The sequence below is a fragment of the Columba livia genome, chromosome 3 (genome assembly GCF_036013475.1).
Source record: "Columba livia isolate bColLiv1 breed racing homer chromosome 3, bColLiv1.pat.W.v2, whole genome shotgun sequence".
Lineage (NCBI taxonomy): Eukaryota > Metazoa > Chordata > Aves > Columbiformes > Columbidae > Columba > Columba livia.
In genome coordinates, this window is record NC_088604.1 from 101,954,821 (window position 1) to 101,974,614 (window position 19,794).

Genomic DNA, 19,794 nt, shown 5'->3' on the forward strand with positions numbered 1-19,794 from the left:
TGTGAACTATTCTGATATTCTGCAACTCCATTCCTATGCAACTTTGCACCATACCTGGGTGAGCTCACTTCTCTGCACGCTTTCTGCTCTTGCAGTTGTGTTTTCTGGATCTCACCTGCCTGTCTGGATGAGAATGTGCTGCCAGCTTCGGTTTACGTGGAGGATTTTTGTTCTAGCTTTGTGCCAGCTGAAGACACACTACATACCGGATCTCTTTGTCTTCAGAAGGGAAAACGTCAGATACAAAACCTGTTAGCTTGCTGAAGACATAATAAATCTTGATTTGTTATATGGATTGCTTAAGCAAGAAAGGCACAGTGATTAAATACGAAAAAGACTTTGCACTCCAATTTTTCCAAAACTTTACTATTTAATATTTTTTTAGTTGTTTGGCTGCTATGGAATGTTTAGTTTATAAATCTGGGGTCTTCTGTTTAATCACTCTGCTGAAACCTGTGACCATTTACAAACTTCTATACCTTTGCAGTGCCATAAACCTGCCTCTGTGTACCCAGCTCTTGATACTTTGTCTCTCCTCCTATGCTCCTCACAACAGCTGCAATCTTCCTTATCCACAGATGCATTTGTTCTTTTGGCAGGATCGTTCCCATGGATGGGAAGGTCTCTAACACACTGTCAGATAGCAGTGCTAATATTTGAACTACAAGAAGATGGGAACATTTTCAGAAACATTATGTACAGTGTTTAGAGGGCAGTTGAGCGAAACACTTGCGATCCTGGCAGTTTTGCAGTCAGCTTCTGCACTGGTAACTCAGAAGCATTTCCTGGTTTATTGTGAAGTGGTCACTGAGCAAGAAGTAAAACTGACCATCTTTTGCAGGGACAAAATGCCTTGATGAAATCTAAACATATGTTTTACCTCTTATGCTGCACCAGCTCTTACAAAGTCTACAGAATTCAGCTCATGTGACTAAGGAGGGAAAAGCTGTGAATAAACTTTTCCATCTCTCCTCTGCTTGCTCTCCTTCTCATTTCTAATTTGTATCCCAATACGCACAGGTTAAAAATGTATGTAAACAAAAATATTCACAAAGCTGTTATGTTATAGATCCTGTGCTTTGTCCATTACTTTAAATTAAAGACATTTTAAAGTAGAGATTGTATTTCACCTACATATGCACAGCTGCACGTGGGGCTTTTAGCAGCTGGTATGTATTATCCTTTTTTATTCATTGTTACTAATACTCTTTAAGGGATGCATCATAAACCTTGAGATATTAATATTACCTTAATAAGGTATGTTTTACATTGTGGTAACTTCCTGTGTTGCTTTTAGCACTGTTATTGATTCAGATTATTCTAATTTGAGTGGTTTTATGGACAACTAAAATTCCAAGCAAGCAGTCATTCAACTTCCACATAAAGTAAGCTTTGTGACTGAACTGCCCACAGTCAATACTATGAGAGAAACTGATGCAGGGACAGATTAAACGGAGTTTAGTTCTTACAGAGGAGTTTCTCAAAAATACCTTCCCACAAAAATGAAGAAAACGGAGACCTTTGTACAGGCATTTCGAGTTGTCGCTAGATATCTTTAGGCAGCTTACAGAAATTTAGATTTTGGACAAATGAGAGCTAGTCCTCGCAATCATTCGTCTCTTACCTTTGGGAAAAAAATAAGTACTTTTTAAAGAGCTGCTGTACGATGCTGTTTCCGTTTCCAGTCTGAAGAAAGCGGGTCGGACAGGACTGCCCGGCCATCGCGGCGGCTTCTGGGCGGCTGGCCCAGCAGCTGAGAGGGGCAGAATCCTCACAGACAGCTGGACCGGTACAAACAACGCCCAAGGCAGCAGGAGCGGCGGGGCGGGGCAACTGGAAGCCGGTGAGGTTTCACCCGTCCAGCTTCTTAGGGGCTCGTTTGTCCACGGTGAACGGTGAAGGGGCTTCGGCTTCCCCCGGCGCGGGGGCGATCCCTGGGGCAGGGCCTGCGTTACCAGCCGAGAATTTTTTCTCTCTCCTTAAGTATGAGTTGTACATGCGGCGTTACCAAAGGCACCCCCAGCGCAGGCAGCGGCACTGCCGGCGTCAGCGGCTCCTTCACCCCCGCGCTCCGCTGAGGCGGCAGCGCCTCATGGCCCCTGGGGGAACCCCTGCGGCCGCCAAGGAGGCGCAGGGCGGCTGAGCGTCGGCCGCAGGCCGCGGCAGGATGAGTCAGTGCCGCCGCCTGCAGCGGGAAGGTCGGGGAGCCGCAGCCCGCTCGGGCAGAGTAGCTGGACCTGTCCCCTGAGGCGGGGGACACACGGGATCCCCCCGCGCCGCGCTTGGCCGCCGCCGCCGCAGCCCTGGGCAGCAGCCCGCCCCACCCGCCACGCGGCCCCTCAGGCAGCGGCTCCGCCGAGCGCCTCACCCCGCCCCGCCCCGCCCGGGCTCTCGCTGCGGGGGCGGGACCTGTCAGTCCTGACAGGGCCAGCAGCAGCCAATGGGCAGAGAGGACGGGGGGTGGGCGGGACGCTTGCCGCGCCGCGTCCGCGTCGCTATAAAGTTCGGTGCAGGAGGTGTTGTGCGTCGGCTGGTGCGGAGCGGAGCGAAGGGGGTAACGAGCAGGCTGGGTGGTTGGGGGCCGCCGCGCTGCCGGGATGGGTAACACCGTCGCCAGAGAGGATTTCGAGTGGGTCTACACGGACCAGCCTCACGCCGACCGCCGCAAGGAGATCTTGGGTGAGGAGGGGGCGGGGTGACGGTGCTGCCAGCTGGGGAGGGGGTGAGACACAGACCCCACAAAATGGCCGCCCGGGCCGAGGGGCGCCGCGGGGAAGGCGACGCGGCAGGGGGTCCGCCTCTCACCACCAGCCGTTAACGGCGACCGCGGCCAAGCCGGGCCGGGCCCGGCCCGCGTGAGGGGAGCGGCGCTGGCCGCGGACGTGGAGGCGGGAGCCGCCGCCTTGGCGGCGCTGGCGGGGGAGGGGACGGGAAGGAGCATGTGGGGGAGGTGGTGACTCGTCCTCTGCGGGGGCACAGCCCGAGTTCCCCCAGACATTGAGCGGGCGGCCCGCGCTGCCATGTTGAGGTACGAAGCGAGCGCCCAGCAGCCGCGGGGCGGGCGGGCGGCTGTGCCGGCGGTTCGGTTCCCGCTCCCCGCGGTGGCTGCGGCCGCTCCCCGCCCGCCGCCGCTGCGCCCTTCGTGCGGGGGAGAGCAGGCGGGTCATTGGTGAGGTGTCCGCTGGCCCTTATCAGTAGATGGTGTGTCGTACGGAGAGGTCATGGCGGCACCCAGCATTGGTGGTAAATAAGCGCCCTTTTAAGTAAGATAGCTGAATCGCAGCGGAGCTTACTCAAGCGCTTCTGAATTGCTGGTGGGTTGTCAGTTTACAGCCGTTTCCTTCCTGGGCAGGCTGGAGGTGGTTCTGGTGCTTGCCATGTACATGTCTAATTGCCGAACAACACAAGAAATGCTGAATTATTTAATGCTAAAGGTTTATTTATAGCCACAAATGTCACGAGTGGAAGGGTGGTGCATTTTCATTGCCTTTGTAGACATATCCTAATTGGGAGGAAAGGAAGAAATAACGTGCTTTTGTAACGTAATTGGGATAGTTGGCTGTGAGGAGAGCTGCTAAATAATTCCTTTTTGGTGTAATTCTTTCCCATCTAGCGAAGCATCCAGAGATAAAAGCCTTGATGAAGCCAGACTACAACTTGATCTGGGTGGTTGTGCTGATGGTTCTTGCACAGTTGACTGCCTTCTATCTGGTTAAAGACTTGGACTGGAAATGGGTCATCTTCTGGGCTTATGTTTTTGGGAGTTGTATTAGCCACTCCATGACTCTGGCTATTCACGAGATCTCTCACAATAGTGCCTTTGGCAACAGCAAAGCCATGTGGAATCGGTGGTTTGGAATATTTGCCAACCTTCCTCTTGGTCTCCCATACTCCATATCCTTCAAGAGATACCACATGGATCACCATCGTTACTTAGGAGGTGATGGAATTGATGTGGACATTCCGACCAACTTTGAAGGCTGGTTTTTCTGCACTCGTTTTAGGAAGTTCATATGGATTGTTCTTCAGCCCCTTTTCTATGCGATTAGACCTCTCTGCATCAATCCCAAACCCATTACTCGACTTGAAATAATCAATTTGTTGGCTCAGCTTTCCTTTGATGTGGTGATATATTATTTATGGGGAGTCAAATCCATCTTTTACATGCTTGCTGGTTCCATACTTGGACTTGGGTTGCACCCAATTTCAGGACACTTCATAGCTGAACATTACATGTTTTTAAAAGGACATGAGACTTATTCCTACTATGGGCCACTTAATTTGCTCACTTTTAATGTTGGTTATCACAATGAACATCATGACTTCCCCAATATTCCTGGCAAGAGCCTTCCACTGGTAAGTTTACTTCCAACGTTATTACTTTTTCTTAAGTGCTACTTAAGTCAGGTAGAACACTGATAGGTAGAAGAATGGAAGTTGGGAGATTAAAAAACAAACAAAAAAACCCCAAAAACCACAAAAAAAAACAACCAAACAAAAAGCAAACAAACAAAAAACCCCTCTAGAACAATTTCTGAGTTGAGTAATGAAAAATAATTACTTACTATTTTAGTGATATTCTGAACAAGCTTCTAGTGAGCTGGCTGCTCAAGCCCCTTCTGTGAAAGGAGAGGGGAGGAAACATGTCTTGTGCTTTGCAGTAACTTTCATTTTCTGTAGTTACAACCAGCATTTTGGTTTCTGCAGTTTATAAGTATGCGGAAAATTAGTTAAGAAGTTGCAAATACCTTCCGAGATTTGTTTGCTCTCTGAAATCTTAAGCACAGTATTGTGATGCATGCTTATCCCTTAGTCTGTTCTATCATTGACATTCTCTGGTGGGGAAAAGAGAGAGTTTGATGTACTGCTAATGTTTATTGTACTGTTGACAAATATTTAACAGCTTTGTAGTTTGGAGCAGCTCAGTTTCCTCTAGTAAGAAAACCTTTGAACCCTAAGTAAGTTTCAGCTGTATACTGACAGAATTAAAGCTTCAAAGTTAAGACTTCGACCTGTCACATCTGTATGAGTAGCAGAGGTGAATTTTCAAACTAGCTTCTGCCCACTTCAATCTTTGCTGGTTTATTTTAAGCAGGTGCTTAATTCTCTTTATATATGTGTTTCCTAGTTGGAACGTAGGAACACAGCCTTCCAGGGTTACGCCTACTACTAACTTGCCTTCAGTGAAAGGTGGTTTTCATTGGGCACTAAATTTGCAATTTGGCAGCAGCTCTGGTGTTGGTCTTGTAGCTTTATTGCACTTGGTGATAGCAAGACCTTGTAAGTTTGTGCTCTAGTCTAAACTTGATGGTTATTTCTGTTGTCAGTGGTGGAACTGTAAATAAAAGAACTACTCCAGCACTTCTTCAGCAGGGCAGTTAAATTCTATAATTGGTTTGCTGGGACTTCATTTTTGTGTGTTTTGTGGTTTTGTGTTTGGGTTTTTTCGTTTTGTTGTAGAAGACAGATATTGATCTTACTCAGGTTTCACCTGTCAAATACAGCTGATGTTGTTTTAACCCACCTTCAATACCTAGGTCTGTGCTGTGAAACCAGCATTTCTCTTGTTGCAGCAGTACTTAAGTCATAAATAGGGAACAGTTTTTTCAGCTATTTAGTTGCAGAGGTAAATACCCATCTCTGCTACAGGACTGTTAATACATGGCTCTGCTAAGAAAACAAAGCTTTCTTTTAGAACAGTGTAGCTAATTTGATTGGTCTGGACTCTCCCATGCTGTGTGCTAAAGCATCACTGAAGTACTGAACACTTGGTTCCAGCTGGGGTACTGGTGAGCTGGGAATAATTACTGTTGAGTAAAAGTATACTGGCTAGATGTACTATTGTAGAGGTGTGGTGACAGATTAAAGTGACCTTTAGCTCCAAACCAAGCATGCAAATATCTTGGGTTTGTTTGTTGCTTGTACAGATCAATATTCTGTCTAAAGCTATGGAGTTTAGTGAAAAATCAGTTTTATTCTGTTCAGGTTTTTAAGGCTTTAGGTGGTTTGCCTTAAATACTAGTAAGGAGATCTAACTGAAACTCCAGCTCTTCTTTTAAAATGGTGGTCTAGTCAGTATGTACATCTGAGAATGGAGTTCTTGGAAGCAGTTTATATTTATTCTTTAATGTCTGTCTTCAGAAACAAGGTGTTTCTCAGAAATAAGACTTTTTTTGAGTGCTGCGGTTTGAAACTACATATAAAAATAGCTGTGTTAAACATCACATCCTAGCACTTACAACATTCTTTTTAGCGATATACTTATGAGTCAGCACCGAACCGAGTCACCCTCTTCCACAAGCAACCAGACTGCTTGTTTTGGTGAGCCACATCACAGCGAATGGACAGTGTTAACAGACTTTGTGCTGCTGAGCTTTGGTGTAAAAGTTTCACATGAAGTTTACTTAACCAGGGAGTTGCCTTTTCCTTCAAGAAACTTTCACACTGTGGCACTAGTAGCCTTTCACCTAACATCCAAAAATGAAACTTTTAGTGCTCTGCGTTAAGTTACAGGTTGAGGATTGTAAAGTTGTGAGGCTTGGTGCTAATATAAATAGTAAAAAACCCTCATATCTCCTCTTTAGGTGAAGAAAATAGCAGCTGAATACTATGACAACCTGCCACAATATAACTCTTGGATAAAAGTACTGTATGACTTCGTGATGGATGACACAATCAGCCCATATTCACGCATGAAAAGGCAATTAAAGGGTGAAGTGAAGCAAGATTAAACTTCTGGCAACCAAAAAACTTTGAAATGTCTGCTTGCTTTAAAGTGGCTGGTATAAGGTCTCCTGCTAAATGTTTTCCCTGGTGTCCTGAAATAAGATCTACTGCAACATAGCAATGCATCCTTAAGGATTTTGTAGCAGACTCCTACCAGCTATAACATTCCTCACAGTCCTCAGATTCATCGGTTTAATGTGTACGTGTTTGCCTAAGGATCAGTGTTATATGCATAATGCTAAATCACTTTGTTACAGAATTTACTTTGGCAAGTGTTAAATCTATATAAAATATCTGACATTTAATGTTTTAAAAGTTCTCAATGTGCAGTATACTTCCCACAACATGCTGTTTAGATGACTGTAGTGTTAAAATGCTGTACTTACCTGTTAATTCTAAACTAATGTGATCTGTTAACTTAAACCTTCTGTTGAAACCATTTCCTAATGTATGGGTGGAAGAATGAAATTTGCACAGAAATGTTAAGTCTGCTTTTGTTTAAATATGTAACATGTCATTTGAAGCATTGCTTTAAAGTTGTATATTTTCTACTGAAAGTACCTTAAAGGAGCAATCTGTCAGAATGAAACTGGTGTCTTTGAGATGGCTGGTGTGACATCCTTGTAGAAAAGGTGGGGAATTCAAGGGTTTGCCAACTTTGTGGGTCCCCACCTACTGCTGTTTGTGTTAGCATATAGCTTGAGCAGCTCACATTTAGAATCGTAATTGTGTAAGCCATTAGGTAACCCAATGTATTAATGGATTAGTTTTTTTTTTGCACAGGGAAAATCTCTTTACAGTTTGGTGGTTTTCTGATCTGCAAAGAAAAATGATTAGGCTTGTCCTAATTGGTTCTGCTGTTACTATGGTTTTAAATGCTTGATCTATAAACATTTAGACTCATTTTGAAATTTGGCTTGTATGGAAAACTAAATCAACTGAAGCAGGTACTGTTCTGGCAGACAAGGCTGCAGCCACTTGACAGCTTTACCTATTAAGTGTATTTGTCATTTGTGTACACAGAAAAGCGTTGCTAATTTTTTTCTGAACCACCACTACCCTACATAAGCACTTGTCTGTCTTGTTTATTAAAATGTGGTGAGGGCACTGGCAGTGATACCAAATTTCCTGCCTAAGAAGTTTTTTAAATTGGGGACAGAGAATGGATGGACTTGCTGAACACTGAAGAATCTCTACATACCTTGGGGCTATCAGTGTATTTGCCTTCTGTCTTCTAATGCATGATGGCTTTAAGCTGTCAAAGATAGCAATGAATCACCCTTAAATCTCAAATGGTGATCCTATGGTATGTTCTGATCTGGAGAGTGGGATCTGATGAAGGTGGAGGTCTTAGCTGCTGTCCACACTGGTCTGCTGTAAGTAACTTAATTTTTAGATGCCTTCAACTCTCTTTTTTTAAGAAGCTGAGTGCCTGACAATGCATTGGTACTTCTTAACCCTTGCTTGATTGTGGTCCTAATTTTAATATGCTTTAAGTGTGGGCCCTCACCTGTGGTTAAGCAATAGAAAAGATATGAAAGTATGCCAACAACTTATTACTGACTTTATGATGATGCTGATAACATGCTAGCTGGCCAGCTTATTGCTCAGGGTAGAGTGTAATATCCAAATATACTTTGTCCAGTATTTTTACATGTAATTAAAAAGCAAAGATTAAAGTAATATTGGGTCAACTTCTGACTGGTCCTCTTATGCTGAAGGACCTAAGTTTTAGAGAAATCTGGTATTTTTAAAGCAGATGCAAGACCTGGTCTATTGAGTGGTGGTATAGGTGGACTGTAAAGAGTCACTACCTTTCCTTTCTACTTAGGAGAAAACTGACTTTGAGAGACTTGAACAGGCTTTTCAATTTGCAAAACAATTTCTTTTTAAGCCATTTCTGGATGACTCTTTAATGTAAGAAGTGACATGTGGAATATCTTTTTTTTGATTGCTTACTGTATCTGGATGAAGGATGGGAAGTGTCTCCAAAAAGTTTAATGGCTAAAAGCTGAAGCTAAGAAATTCAGTTACTGTAGATGAACACTTAAGATAACCAGAGTTTGGAGTCAAAATTTTATAGTTGGGCTTAGTTACCTACTTTGTGGAATCACTCATGTCCCTTACTGTCCTCCCAATGGGTAGTACAAGTGTGAATTCCTTTTAAACAGGACTGAAGTTGCCATCTCTCCTGTTAAAATTCTAAGTGTTGCTTTAAGGTGTTCTGTGATCTTTCCTTACAACTGTGATTATAAATACACTTTTCACTTTAAGAGCTGCAGAGTAGTGGGTGGATTTTGAGGGAAATGTGCCTTGCCATTATCTTTCTGAAACATCTGCTGCTGGCTGCCTACTGGATGAGCTTAATCCGAGTCAGTGAGACTTTGCTTTGAATCTGAACCATGGTCTGGTACTTGTAAGCATTGGTAACTACCTTTCTAGGCATATAATTCTTCTGTGATATGCAAGAGGCCCTGGCATCTTAACTTCAGTAGTAGGGATTTTGCCAGAAGTAAATAATCTGAAAGCTGACCTACACTGCAGGATAGCAGAAGAGTTAGAAGCATTTCTGAACTACTGGTAAAAGGAATTAAGACCAGATGGGCTACTTGACTTGTGCTTGTATTCTAAATGAATAACTAGTTTTCTCTGGTCATATTTATAATGTGGTGTTCAGTCCAAAGGCATGGCACAGAAATAAAAACAATTTAAAGAAAAATGAATGAACCATCTAGTTGTTTTTAAGGAATTGAATAATCTGCATTGATACTATTAAAATGTATCTGTCAGAAACAGGTCAGTATAATTTAAAAATATTTTATCTGAAGGCTGGAGAGAGCTTTGACTAACAACTGAAGAACAAATTAAACCCGAAGAGCATTAAGAACCCTGACAGTCAACTTTTAAAGTCTATTCAGATGGAATGAGTTAACTTGGTCCTTTCTACCTGCTTGTTAGGGTTTGTTCCTTTCTGTTCAGCTAAAGCATATTACTTGTCAGCTTGGCAAACTTCCCCTTTATGTGAAACCAGCCTGGAGTTTAACTGTGAAACCACAGCTGACTTGGGGTCAGTTGTGTTAAACATGTCATCAGGGTATTTTAGCTGCAGTTATTGTGCAGAGCCCTGAATCCCCTCTGGGGCTTTCAGAATGATATGCACTTTTCACAATAAACTGCCTTACATGGCTTTCAGCACCCCCTGCCCTAATTATCTTAAGCTGTTTAAGTGGAATAAGTAATGCACCCTGCAATCTGATCACACCAGGTGTGAGTTTTTTCACAAGACAGGTGTGGGTATATTCCTCTTCCAAAACACCTCTGGTGTTCTTGTTTTGCTGTTGAACCTGTCTGCTCCACAGCAGTAGCCCATTAACATTGTTCAATGGGTGCCTCTTTCTGGCGGCAGGGTGACATTCTTTCTGATCTGGGGCAAGGCTTTCTGTGTGGAAACAGAGGTCAGTTGCAAAGTAGTTAAGGCTTTTAGTTCTGTGTCTTAACATTCATCTGGTTAAGCCTTTATGTGCTTGCTGGCTACATTTAATGCATCCTTTGCGGTCCACGGATGATGAGAAATTGATTTGTTCTAGGGAAGTGGACATTGTTAGATAATGAGCTCTGCCTCCTTGGCATTTATTCTTGTATCAAATGAAATAGCATGCCACAGGAGAAGTTAAAGCTGAACCTCATCATTAAATAAAGAGTAAACAACCAGTTATGTCAGTGCTATAGATTGTGGACTGCTGTGCTAATCCGGTTGGACAAGCAGCAGAGAAGTCACTTTCAGGTAGTGATCTGGCATGATTAATGGTCTAAGACACAGCTTTTGGAAAGTGTGCTCCTCTGTCATTTGAAAGAGCCTCGAAAGGCTCAAGGCAAAGCAAGTTCTGGTGTTTCAACTTGCATGTTTTAAAGCACAGCAGCCACTTCTGGGTCTGCCAAGATTGTTTCTGCAAAGTCCTAGGAAAAGCCTTGATAAATAGGTGTGTCTAAATCATGTAGATATGCCTTCAGTATAGCCACCTGCAACTCCATGTACACAATTCTCTATCAGTCAAATCCCCTATTTCACAATCAAGGCTGCAGTGGTTTATAAGACTTCAGTGAGGACAAAAATCTTGAAAAACTTTCCTATTGAGCCAAAAATCAAGGCAGATTTTTCTTTTTTATTTTCCCTGCTGATGTTTCCCTGCACTACCTCTGCCCCCATCCATGCTTAAGGTGGCATCTAATATGCTGTGGGATAAATCATGATTGTGATTTAGGTATGTGGCTACCCTCAGGCAGAAAGAGAGAAGAATGGCATGATGAACAATTTCTTTAACTTGTCACAACAGCAACAAGATGACTGGAGGGAGAACGTCCCCCAGGCATGTCTGCTAGGAGGGGCGTATGCAGAATGAAGTAGTGGTCTGTATTGCGCCAAAAGGCTTGTTCCGTCAAGCAATTCCCATTTGCTGTGTACAAGTACCAGGGGTCTTGCATCTTATTTCTTATCAAGTTTTTGGTTGTTTTTCAGTGGTACTGTAGCCTAAGCAGAATTTCCTATAATAAAAAGCCGCGGTGTGGGTGCAGCATTTCTTGTGCAACCAGTTGAATACAGTTCAGGTGCCCACCCTTGTCTGCTTCTCATTGCACATGTTGCCCAGACAAGGTCAGCAAACAGAATATGGACACTTGACTGATGGGGCTTTTTCTGCCTTTCAGCTTCAGATTTTTCTCATAAAAACAAACCCTCTTGCAACCCATTTCTTCTTCCACTATCCTGTTTTAAGGAGAATGATCATCAGACACTTTGTATGTTAGACATTTATTTTGTTTTAGAACTCTTGATAAGACTATATTGTTATTAGTACTTTGATAGTAATAGTGTTATTACAACTACTCAAATAGTATTTTCTCCTTACTCTTGTCTTGCAAGTCCTGCCTTGCTTTCTTGCTTCATATATACATAGGAATTATACCATTGTAAGAGGGAAAAGAAAATTCTTAGGTGAGTATGTCAGGGCTTGCAGGACTTTACTTGTTCCTAAGTTCATCAACTCTGGCAATCCTTAAGTATGGCAGCAGGATTTTCCTCTATATATCAATAAAGGAGAAATCATTCATGTGGTTATTTTCAACTGTAAAGTGCAGCTTGTTTCCCGAGTATTTTTATTCCCAAGAAAGCATGACAAATATTTCTAGATTGTGTCACTGAAGTTCTATCACAGACATTTATTTTTATTCCTGATCAAATTTTTCTATATAATTTGTTCTGAAACTAGTGCATGTGACAGGCAAGTAAAAACAGTGATGGCCTTTAGAATGATCACGTCTAAAGGCAAAATGACTGACAGTTTTAAAATGGGTGTTTTGAGGCAGCGTTTGCTCTCATGGGGCTTGGTTCTTTCTTTCGTTGGTCACCTCTCAAATACTGAAGCGACTTGAGTGTGTTATTGCACTAAAAGGGTTCACAGCTTACTGTGACACAGTTGTAGCTTCCTATAAAGCAAAAGCCTTTTTTAAGAAAAGTGGTAAAAAACCCCACCAAAATACCTGTAAAATTGTAGATGTAGAGCTAAAATGGGAAAAAGTTTATGTAACATAGGTGGTTCTTCTACAGCTCGGTACATGGTATCTAGTTAAGGGACTATTTTTAACTGATAGGTACTAATTGCATTTCCTCACAGTAATGAACACGCACAATGAAACTACTCTGAAAAAAAATGATCCTTCATCCTGGTGTTCTGGGAATCACAGCGATTCCTGAAGCTCCAACCAACCCTGATTTACCATTACAAGCAGATGAGTCATCATCTGCTTTATGCACAGGGACTTCATTGTTAGTCATGTGGGCCATAATTTGAGTGACAGAGTCTCAGGCTTTGCTGGAAGAGGCAGGGACTATCATACCATCTCGTGCAAAAATCACAGTGGTGTCAGTATTTTTAACACACAGCTCTGTGGTGATGAGTTATTTGTAATAGCCTTCCACGTTTACTTTTGGGAAAAATGTGTGAGATCTTTTGTCAGATGGCAATTCAGAAGAATGTAAGATATAGGGCACTATTCTCTCTCAAGTCAAGGTCAGTCTTCAAGTTAGATCAGGTTGTTCAGGGTCACATCTAACACATGGCAATTTATTTAAATGAATTACGATTTGAAAAGGATATTAGATGATCATCTTTCTTAAACGTTAAAGTAAGTAGGGGAGGGATGCTTAAAGAATAAATGTTGCTTACAAAAACTGTTTTACTTTTTTACATGGAAACTTCATTACTTCAAAAATTACTTAAAGTTTGATGTTATCCAACTTAAAAGACTTGTTGTGAAATTGGGCAGCAGAAAAAAAACAACTATTTCCTTTTCTGATCCTTGACTGATGGCTACAGTGCTTTTAGGAAGAAAAAGACTGATGAAAGGTAGGAACTAAGATTAAAGAACTTCTTAGAATGACGACAGCGGTAAAAAAGAATCCATGAATGTTTGTAGGTTTCAGAGATCACTTGCTCAGTATCTGCCACACTTCAGTATTTTGTTTTAACTCAGATACTTCCCAATTTGCTGATGTTGAAAGTTATGACCCTCTTTCAAAGCTGGAATTTCTTGTACTGGGGGGAAGAAAAACCAAAGCAAACCAAAAAACTCCCAAAGCACACACACACAAAACCAAACCCACAACAAGCAACTGGAGGCTCTTGGCTTGTTTCTTAAACCAGTAATGCTTTTTTGATTGAAGAATCTGAAATTTTTTGTTGTTGCAGATTTGGCTTTTTAAAATAGAAAAAATTAAGAACCAGCTCGTTAGATATCTCTTAGTGTTTCAAATGTTTCTTAGATGGTTGTTAAATCATAATACCATAGCACTTGTCAGATTTCCAGACTTTACTCTCTCCTAGGTGGCTTCAAGACAGCTTGCCATCTGTGGATGGTTTCTTTTGATAAGGTGAAGGGAAGCTGTTAGAAGTTCCAAGAACCTGTGTTAGCACAATCATAATGCATCGCTGTGTTTGGGAAAGGCGTGAGTCCTGGTGTGATAACACGGAGTGCGGCACTTCCCCAGTTCAAGTTCACTTTCACAGCTCCGTTCTCCCCGTCATTCTTCCAGAGTCCTTGAAAACACAGCTATTTTCATTTATTTTCATTTACAGTTGGCAACAGCTTTGTAAACACTTGGAAGGGTACATCTTTCTGAGTGATTTCCGATTAAAGGCACCAAATAGATCAATGGTATTAGCTCTTTAGCACTAACAGCATTAATTTTTAAAACTTAAATGGTGACAACCAGGAAGTGTGTATTGTATCTTTTATTTTGCAAATAGTTAAATTAGGATGGTTTAGAGCAGCAGGTTAAGATGACTTTTCTTCAGGTACAGTTTAAAAAGTTGAGAGGTATTTAGCACAGCTTCTTTCCAACTTGTCTCTTGAAATCAGGCACAGGTATTACAAAACTCCACCAATGCAGAATAAATGTCTTCTGGGAATTGTATCACCTGCATAGTGACTGACGCAGCTCTTCATACATTATTTGATCCTAACAGTGCCAAAATAAGAGGAAAAAATAATTCAGACAATAGCAAAAAATATCATGCAATGTTTAAAAGTGACTTTGCTTGTATTAACGAAGTGAAAGAAACCAGCTATATGAGCCACTAGTTATTTTTAAAACATTTAGAAACAAAAGCCTAAACAGGGCAAAACTCACTACACTGGCTCATTAATGAGGTTTCTCCAGTGGTAGTCACCAATTATATGTAATTAACAGAAGCCTTTGGCAGAACTCTTACACTTCATATTGCCGTGCCAGGTACAGATCGCAGCCTTACTGAGGGGATAACTGCCCGCTTTACTGGGGAGCTGCTGAACTGACACATCTAATCCTGCCAAAATGAGCACGCAAGATCTTTTGCTGGTCTAACGTACTTAACTGGAACTGTTTCTTAATCTCTTTCACTAGTCACTCAAAACGACAACTTTGAGGAACAGAATGTTAGAAATGTTAACTCCCACTGACATAATGGGCTTCAGAAGGTGGTGTCTGTCTGTAGCTTTAAGAACAACTGATTCTGGTTTGTCTTGAGTCAACCAGTTAAACCAAAAGCAAATTAACTGGACTCAGAGATGCATACAGGAGGGAAGAGTTAGAAGCACTAAATTGGTGAGATGCAGCTTTTTGTATTTTCCAGTATTCACAGCAAGGTGTGTGGAGAGCTTTTTCAGATTGAATTTGTCTAGCAAATTGGAAGTAGCATCTGGAAATGGGAGAGTAGTATCTTGTAATCCAAAAACATCCAAAATACCTAACTGAAACAGAGGGCTCAGAGACATGATATTTTGCCTGCCTTGGAGATGCAGAATGATATTTCTGGTTAACTCTAAGAACCAGGAGTGTGTCCTAACACTTAGCAGTGATCGCTGTGTTGTAGGAGACTTCAGGTTTTTGTGGCTGATGCTTCTGATGCTTAGTGATCAGCAAAGGGGAAGAAAACCACCACCAACACCATCTTTAAAGGGTCTTGGACCCAAAGGTCACTTTCAGTTTTAGAAAAGGTCACTGACCATCAACATACACTAACAGGGAAAGGAAATAGTTAACTAATGAACTTCTCTCTGGGTAGTGTTCAAAGTGAGTATATTAACATATTTGGGCTGCAGTACACTCTTGGCAACACATACAGACATATACACAAAATCTCTGCAGCAATAATAATTCCAATATATCTTAATTTCTCAATTTTATTAATTAAAATGATAAAATAGCTTTCCTTTCAGTCATTGAAAAGAACAGACCGTGAGGAAACCTTTAAAACAAACGTCATTGTCAAATGCAAAATAGTGACAAGATTGATAAGCAATTACAAGGATGACACAGTGTGTTTTACATCGTCTCTCAAAATGATGTATTTTGCACATTAGCAGAAATGGTTGAGGATCTTTGGGTGCCACATCCATCTAGGGAGAAAAAAAGGTGGTGGCAAGGTGTGGTGCACTCTAAAGACCTTTACATTTAACTGAAAACTGCACAGAGATAAGAGGTTAGGCCCAGGCCCATACCTAATCTGGGAATGTCAATGGTGAGCCCAAGGTGCTGTACTAAAAGATGCCCTTGATGGTGATCCATCTCCATGCAATGCAACATCTGCAAGGGGAGGCTTCAATTTCTGACCCCATAAGAAACATCAGGTTTGTTTAATGCAGAAACAGGTAGTGTCAGTTTGAAATACATGCAGGTATTCCCACCGGTCTCCAGCACACACACGAGTATCCTCTCCAGGGGAGTAATGCATCTTACATACTTGAAGCTTATCTCACCTTTTTTGATACCGAGGATTTCACTTTCCTAAAAGCTTCTTCAAAGTGTTGACGGGAAATCTTGATTTCTCCTTAAAGAACAAAGCATAATAAATTACTAAAATTGCAGGCCAGTGGCAATCAAGTGATTGTTGCATGTTATTTCAAGGCAGCATTCATGAAATTTTACTGCAGGTGCTGGTCAGTTGGATAAGATCTAATTCAGCAGTGTTAGGAACACCTGAACTCTTAAATTGTATGTAGCCTCCTATGATCTTAGGCAAGTTCTTAATCCTTCCATCCTTTGCACCAAAGACTACTTACATGTTTCAGAAAGTTATTTTAAGTATAAGTGTTTCTACCTGCAGATTGAGAATTTAATTCTCAAAGATGCTGAGTTAACAACTCCAGTTGGAATTCAAGTCCCTTAATGCTCCTGGAAGTGAATGCCTCAAATCCTGCTGTCTCCAGTTCTGTGCTTTATTTTCTGTACACATCTAATATTAAGCTCCCTCTACAGAGTGCTATTTAGTAAGTACCTAGAAAACATTTTATTATCATTCCAGTTCTACTACAGGATGCTTCAATTCCTAAATAATTGACTTGATGTAATTGCCTTGTCTGGCATTACCCAGAAGTGATGAAAGCTTTCACTTTTACAACTCCATGTGTTTAAGTTAAGGCAAATTGCCTTTTTGACCTTAATACAGCTATCCACAGTAATTCTTCCTAACCATAATCTTTTGAACAGGTTTTTTGGTATGCTAAAACATAGGAATCCATTATATATTTGAGGTATGCTTCTGTTCTCCCAAGCAAGTGCCTTGTTTAATCTAGACTTAAGAATCCCAAGCTACTACTCCTATCCAGATTCACTACAATGCTAACATTGTGCACAGGTATCACATATGACAGAAGTACAAAAGGTACGTCTTTAAAGTCAAATTGGTGCATTTTTTTATGTTTTTCATTAAGACAATTCTTGCTTCCACAGATGGATTCTGCCGCTACCTTTGCATACACATTTGTAATGTGAAATGGGATGTGCTGACATGAAAAAACTAAGATACCTCATGAATATATTTGATGTTGGAGTTTAACAAAATTCGTCTGCTGGTAGAGCAACAGACTACACAGCACATGGATGGGACTAAAGAACTTATTTAAGGTATAAAACAGAACAGCAAATAGTCAACAATTATTATTACTTGCTTTAAAAGTACAGATAAAGGTCCAAGTTCAGAGAACTAAATATACAGCCTTGCTGCTCTTTCTCATCTCAGTTCTCTGAAGCTCTTATTCAAGATTCCTATTACCGTATAAAATTATACCGGTAGAAATGAAGATGTACATTTAAAATAGCAGCCTTTTAACTTATTTCCCAAAAGAAACATTACTTCTAGTAAGAAAAAGAAATGTAACATGGTTCTTTCACGGAAGCCAGATTACCTTTAAGACTGAGTCATCAAAACTCCATAAAACAATAAAATGAAGCTATGAGGATTTTGCTTTCACTTTTGTTTTTAAGCCTGTAAATTTTTAATCAAATTGTAAAATAATATATCACCTCAACTATAGGAAGGGAGGAAAGGGAAATGAGAAAACAGCATTAATCAGTATTGTTATGGACGTGGTTATCAGGAAAAGTCAAGGTGAAACAGTCAATTACACTAACGTTAAGAGTATTAGCTATGGCTAGGTGTAAGCATACTCTTACCTACTGCTAGATAAAGTAGTTTACCTCTCATCGAAGGTACATTAGGCTGCTTCATGGTTACTGTGTGATAAAAGCAGGCGCAATGCTTGATACTGTGGAGAATTTAGCTGCCAATAATCTATACCTTGGCTACTTGCATTAACAGTTTGCCTTCATTTCAGATGACAAAACCATTTAGTCTGAGTAAGCAGGTATGGATGCTTTACTATTTAAAACAACTTATATTGATAAATGAATGATAAATTAAAATAATGAAGTATATCAACAGGTATAACCTTTTAAAAGTAGGACTAAGTACTTTAAACACCATTCTTTTTTTCCCTATTATATTTACATAGATGAGTGAAGGATAGCTGGTTCCCTTTCCTCTTAATTTGAAAATATCAACAAGGACTAGATCAGGCTTTACAAATTCAACTGCAAAGAGAAAGAGTTGTAATTAATCTCACTTGTTAAATCACACTCTTAATTGCTGTAACAAGAAGTCTCATAGACTCTTTGCTTAAGAAGGTCAGCTTTACAGACCATGCAAGTGATGTGGGGTCACTGGCTGTCTTTTAAAAAATATATAATATACAAAAAAAAACCCATGCTTGGGGATAAGGTCAATACATTCTCTGCATTTATCTTTGCAGCTGAAAGTGTCACGAAATTCTCATACCCTATACATTCTTTGTAACTAGATCTATTTGAAACAAACGTACAGCAAGTATTAAACTAAAACAGGTCAGTTAGGATGTTAACAGTACAGACTTGTTACAGCCACCTGAGCACTGGTGAACTCCGAAAAATTGTAGGAAAGATCCCTCAGTGGACTGAAAGCTGAAGAAATTATATGAAATACGGCATAAGGCTTATGAGGATATGAAACAGACAGCAGAAGGGTCCCACTAGGGCATTGCTGCTGAAATCAGTTTTATGCAGCATCTTCATCAGGAGATTGGAAAATGGGGCAAGGAGTGGAAACTCCAAGTTTGCAAATGATATTGAACACTTGTGGGCAGTCAAATGCTGGGCCAATGATGAGGAGCTCCAGAGGGACCTCAGAACTGCACTTCTGCCCAATCGTCATTAGGATTCCCCTTCTCTTCCCCCAGACAAACTGCAATATCTGGCAGCTCCCAGAGCACAGTGATCAACCTGATCAGCTCTCCTAGCACTGTTCAAGGTGGAAGTAGGACTTATGGATTCTTATAAGAAATATCACAAAAAGGATACCTTTCCATTTCACTATAAAAAAGTCCCTTCAAACAAACCACTCGAGTGTTAAAAAAAACCCCACAACCTTTGAATTTATCCCAGAGGAAAAATATGAGGTATAACAAGGAACTTGCGACAGAGTTATTACAGGGCAGAAAGGAGCAGCCCTGATCTCAGCCAGGTGATGTCGAAGTACTGACTGATGAGGACACACACAGCACCACCAACAGGCACGTACAGCGCATGGGAGAGGAGGCGGTTGTGTGGTGCATGTCCTGTGCTAATGCTGAAGGGAGAAATTCCCCGGTCTGTACACACACTGCCCTTATGAAGGTGTAAATGAACAAGGTCTCAACTCAGAAACCCCCTTACGCACTTGGATACCAGCCAGGGCTGACACCATGGAAATCCAGACCCAAGGACATCCCCTACAAGCCACTGCTATAAACATGCAGATCACGCTATGTATATATTAGGGGAGTTGCTGGCTGCCAACACATGTGTACAATAAGTGCTCAGGCTGCAATCCTAAAGTTAAGGCTGAATTCAAGTGCTGAACATCTTTGAATAAAGCCTGCTGTATTATGGATAATTACAAAACCAAACAGGATCATTTCTGAAACTTCCATCTCAATTCAAGAGCTTTCTGCATCTACAGCAGGCAAAATGGGGAACCAAGTCATTAGACAGTGAAGGTTTTTATGATTTGTTTATTTTTCCCCTCTCTAAATGAATGTCCTAGTTACCTCAAAACAAGAAATACAAACACCCTACCTACTGTTGTTAAAAACCAGATGAGACTGGATATGTACTAGATCAAAAAGAATGATTCAACGCCATTAAAATTCCAGTGTGGTTCTTAGAAATCAGAGGCGCAATTA

At 41.2% G+C, this 19,794-nt stretch overlaps 2 protein-coding genes across 5 annotated transcripts in view; one reads left to right on the forward strand and one right to left on the reverse strand.

The window, feature by feature from the left end:
* Window positions 1-2,441: 2,441 nt before the first annotated feature.
* Window positions 2,442-8,420, forward strand: DEGS1 (delta 4-desaturase, sphingolipid 1). The gene is made up of 3 exons (XM_065058579.1): window positions 2,442-2,679; window positions 3,614-4,356; window positions 6,585-8,420. The coding sequence occupies exons 1-3, from the start codon at window positions 2,598-2,600 to the stop codon at window positions 6,729-6,731; spliced, it is 972 nt and encodes a 323-aa protein (XP_064914651.1). The 5' UTR covers window positions 2,442-2,597; the 3' UTR covers window positions 6,732-8,420.
* Window positions 8,421-13,994: 5,574 nt separating this feature from the next.
* The window catches only part of NVL (nuclear VCP like), a 45,979-nt gene continuing 40,179 nt past the window's right edge, over window positions 13,995-19,794 (reverse strand). For all 4 annotated transcript variants that reach the window (XM_065058573.1, XM_065058575.1, XM_065058574.1 and 1 more), the window contains exons 22-23: window positions 16,018-16,088; window positions 13,995-14,239 (exon numbers count right to left, since the gene is read on the reverse strand). In XM_065058573.1, the coding sequence (XP_064914645.1) occupies window positions 14,195-14,239; window positions 16,018-16,088 (116 nt within the window). In that variant the 3' untranslated portion in view covers window positions 13,995-14,194. The remainder of the gene's footprint in view (window positions 14,240-16,017; window positions 16,089-19,794) is intronic.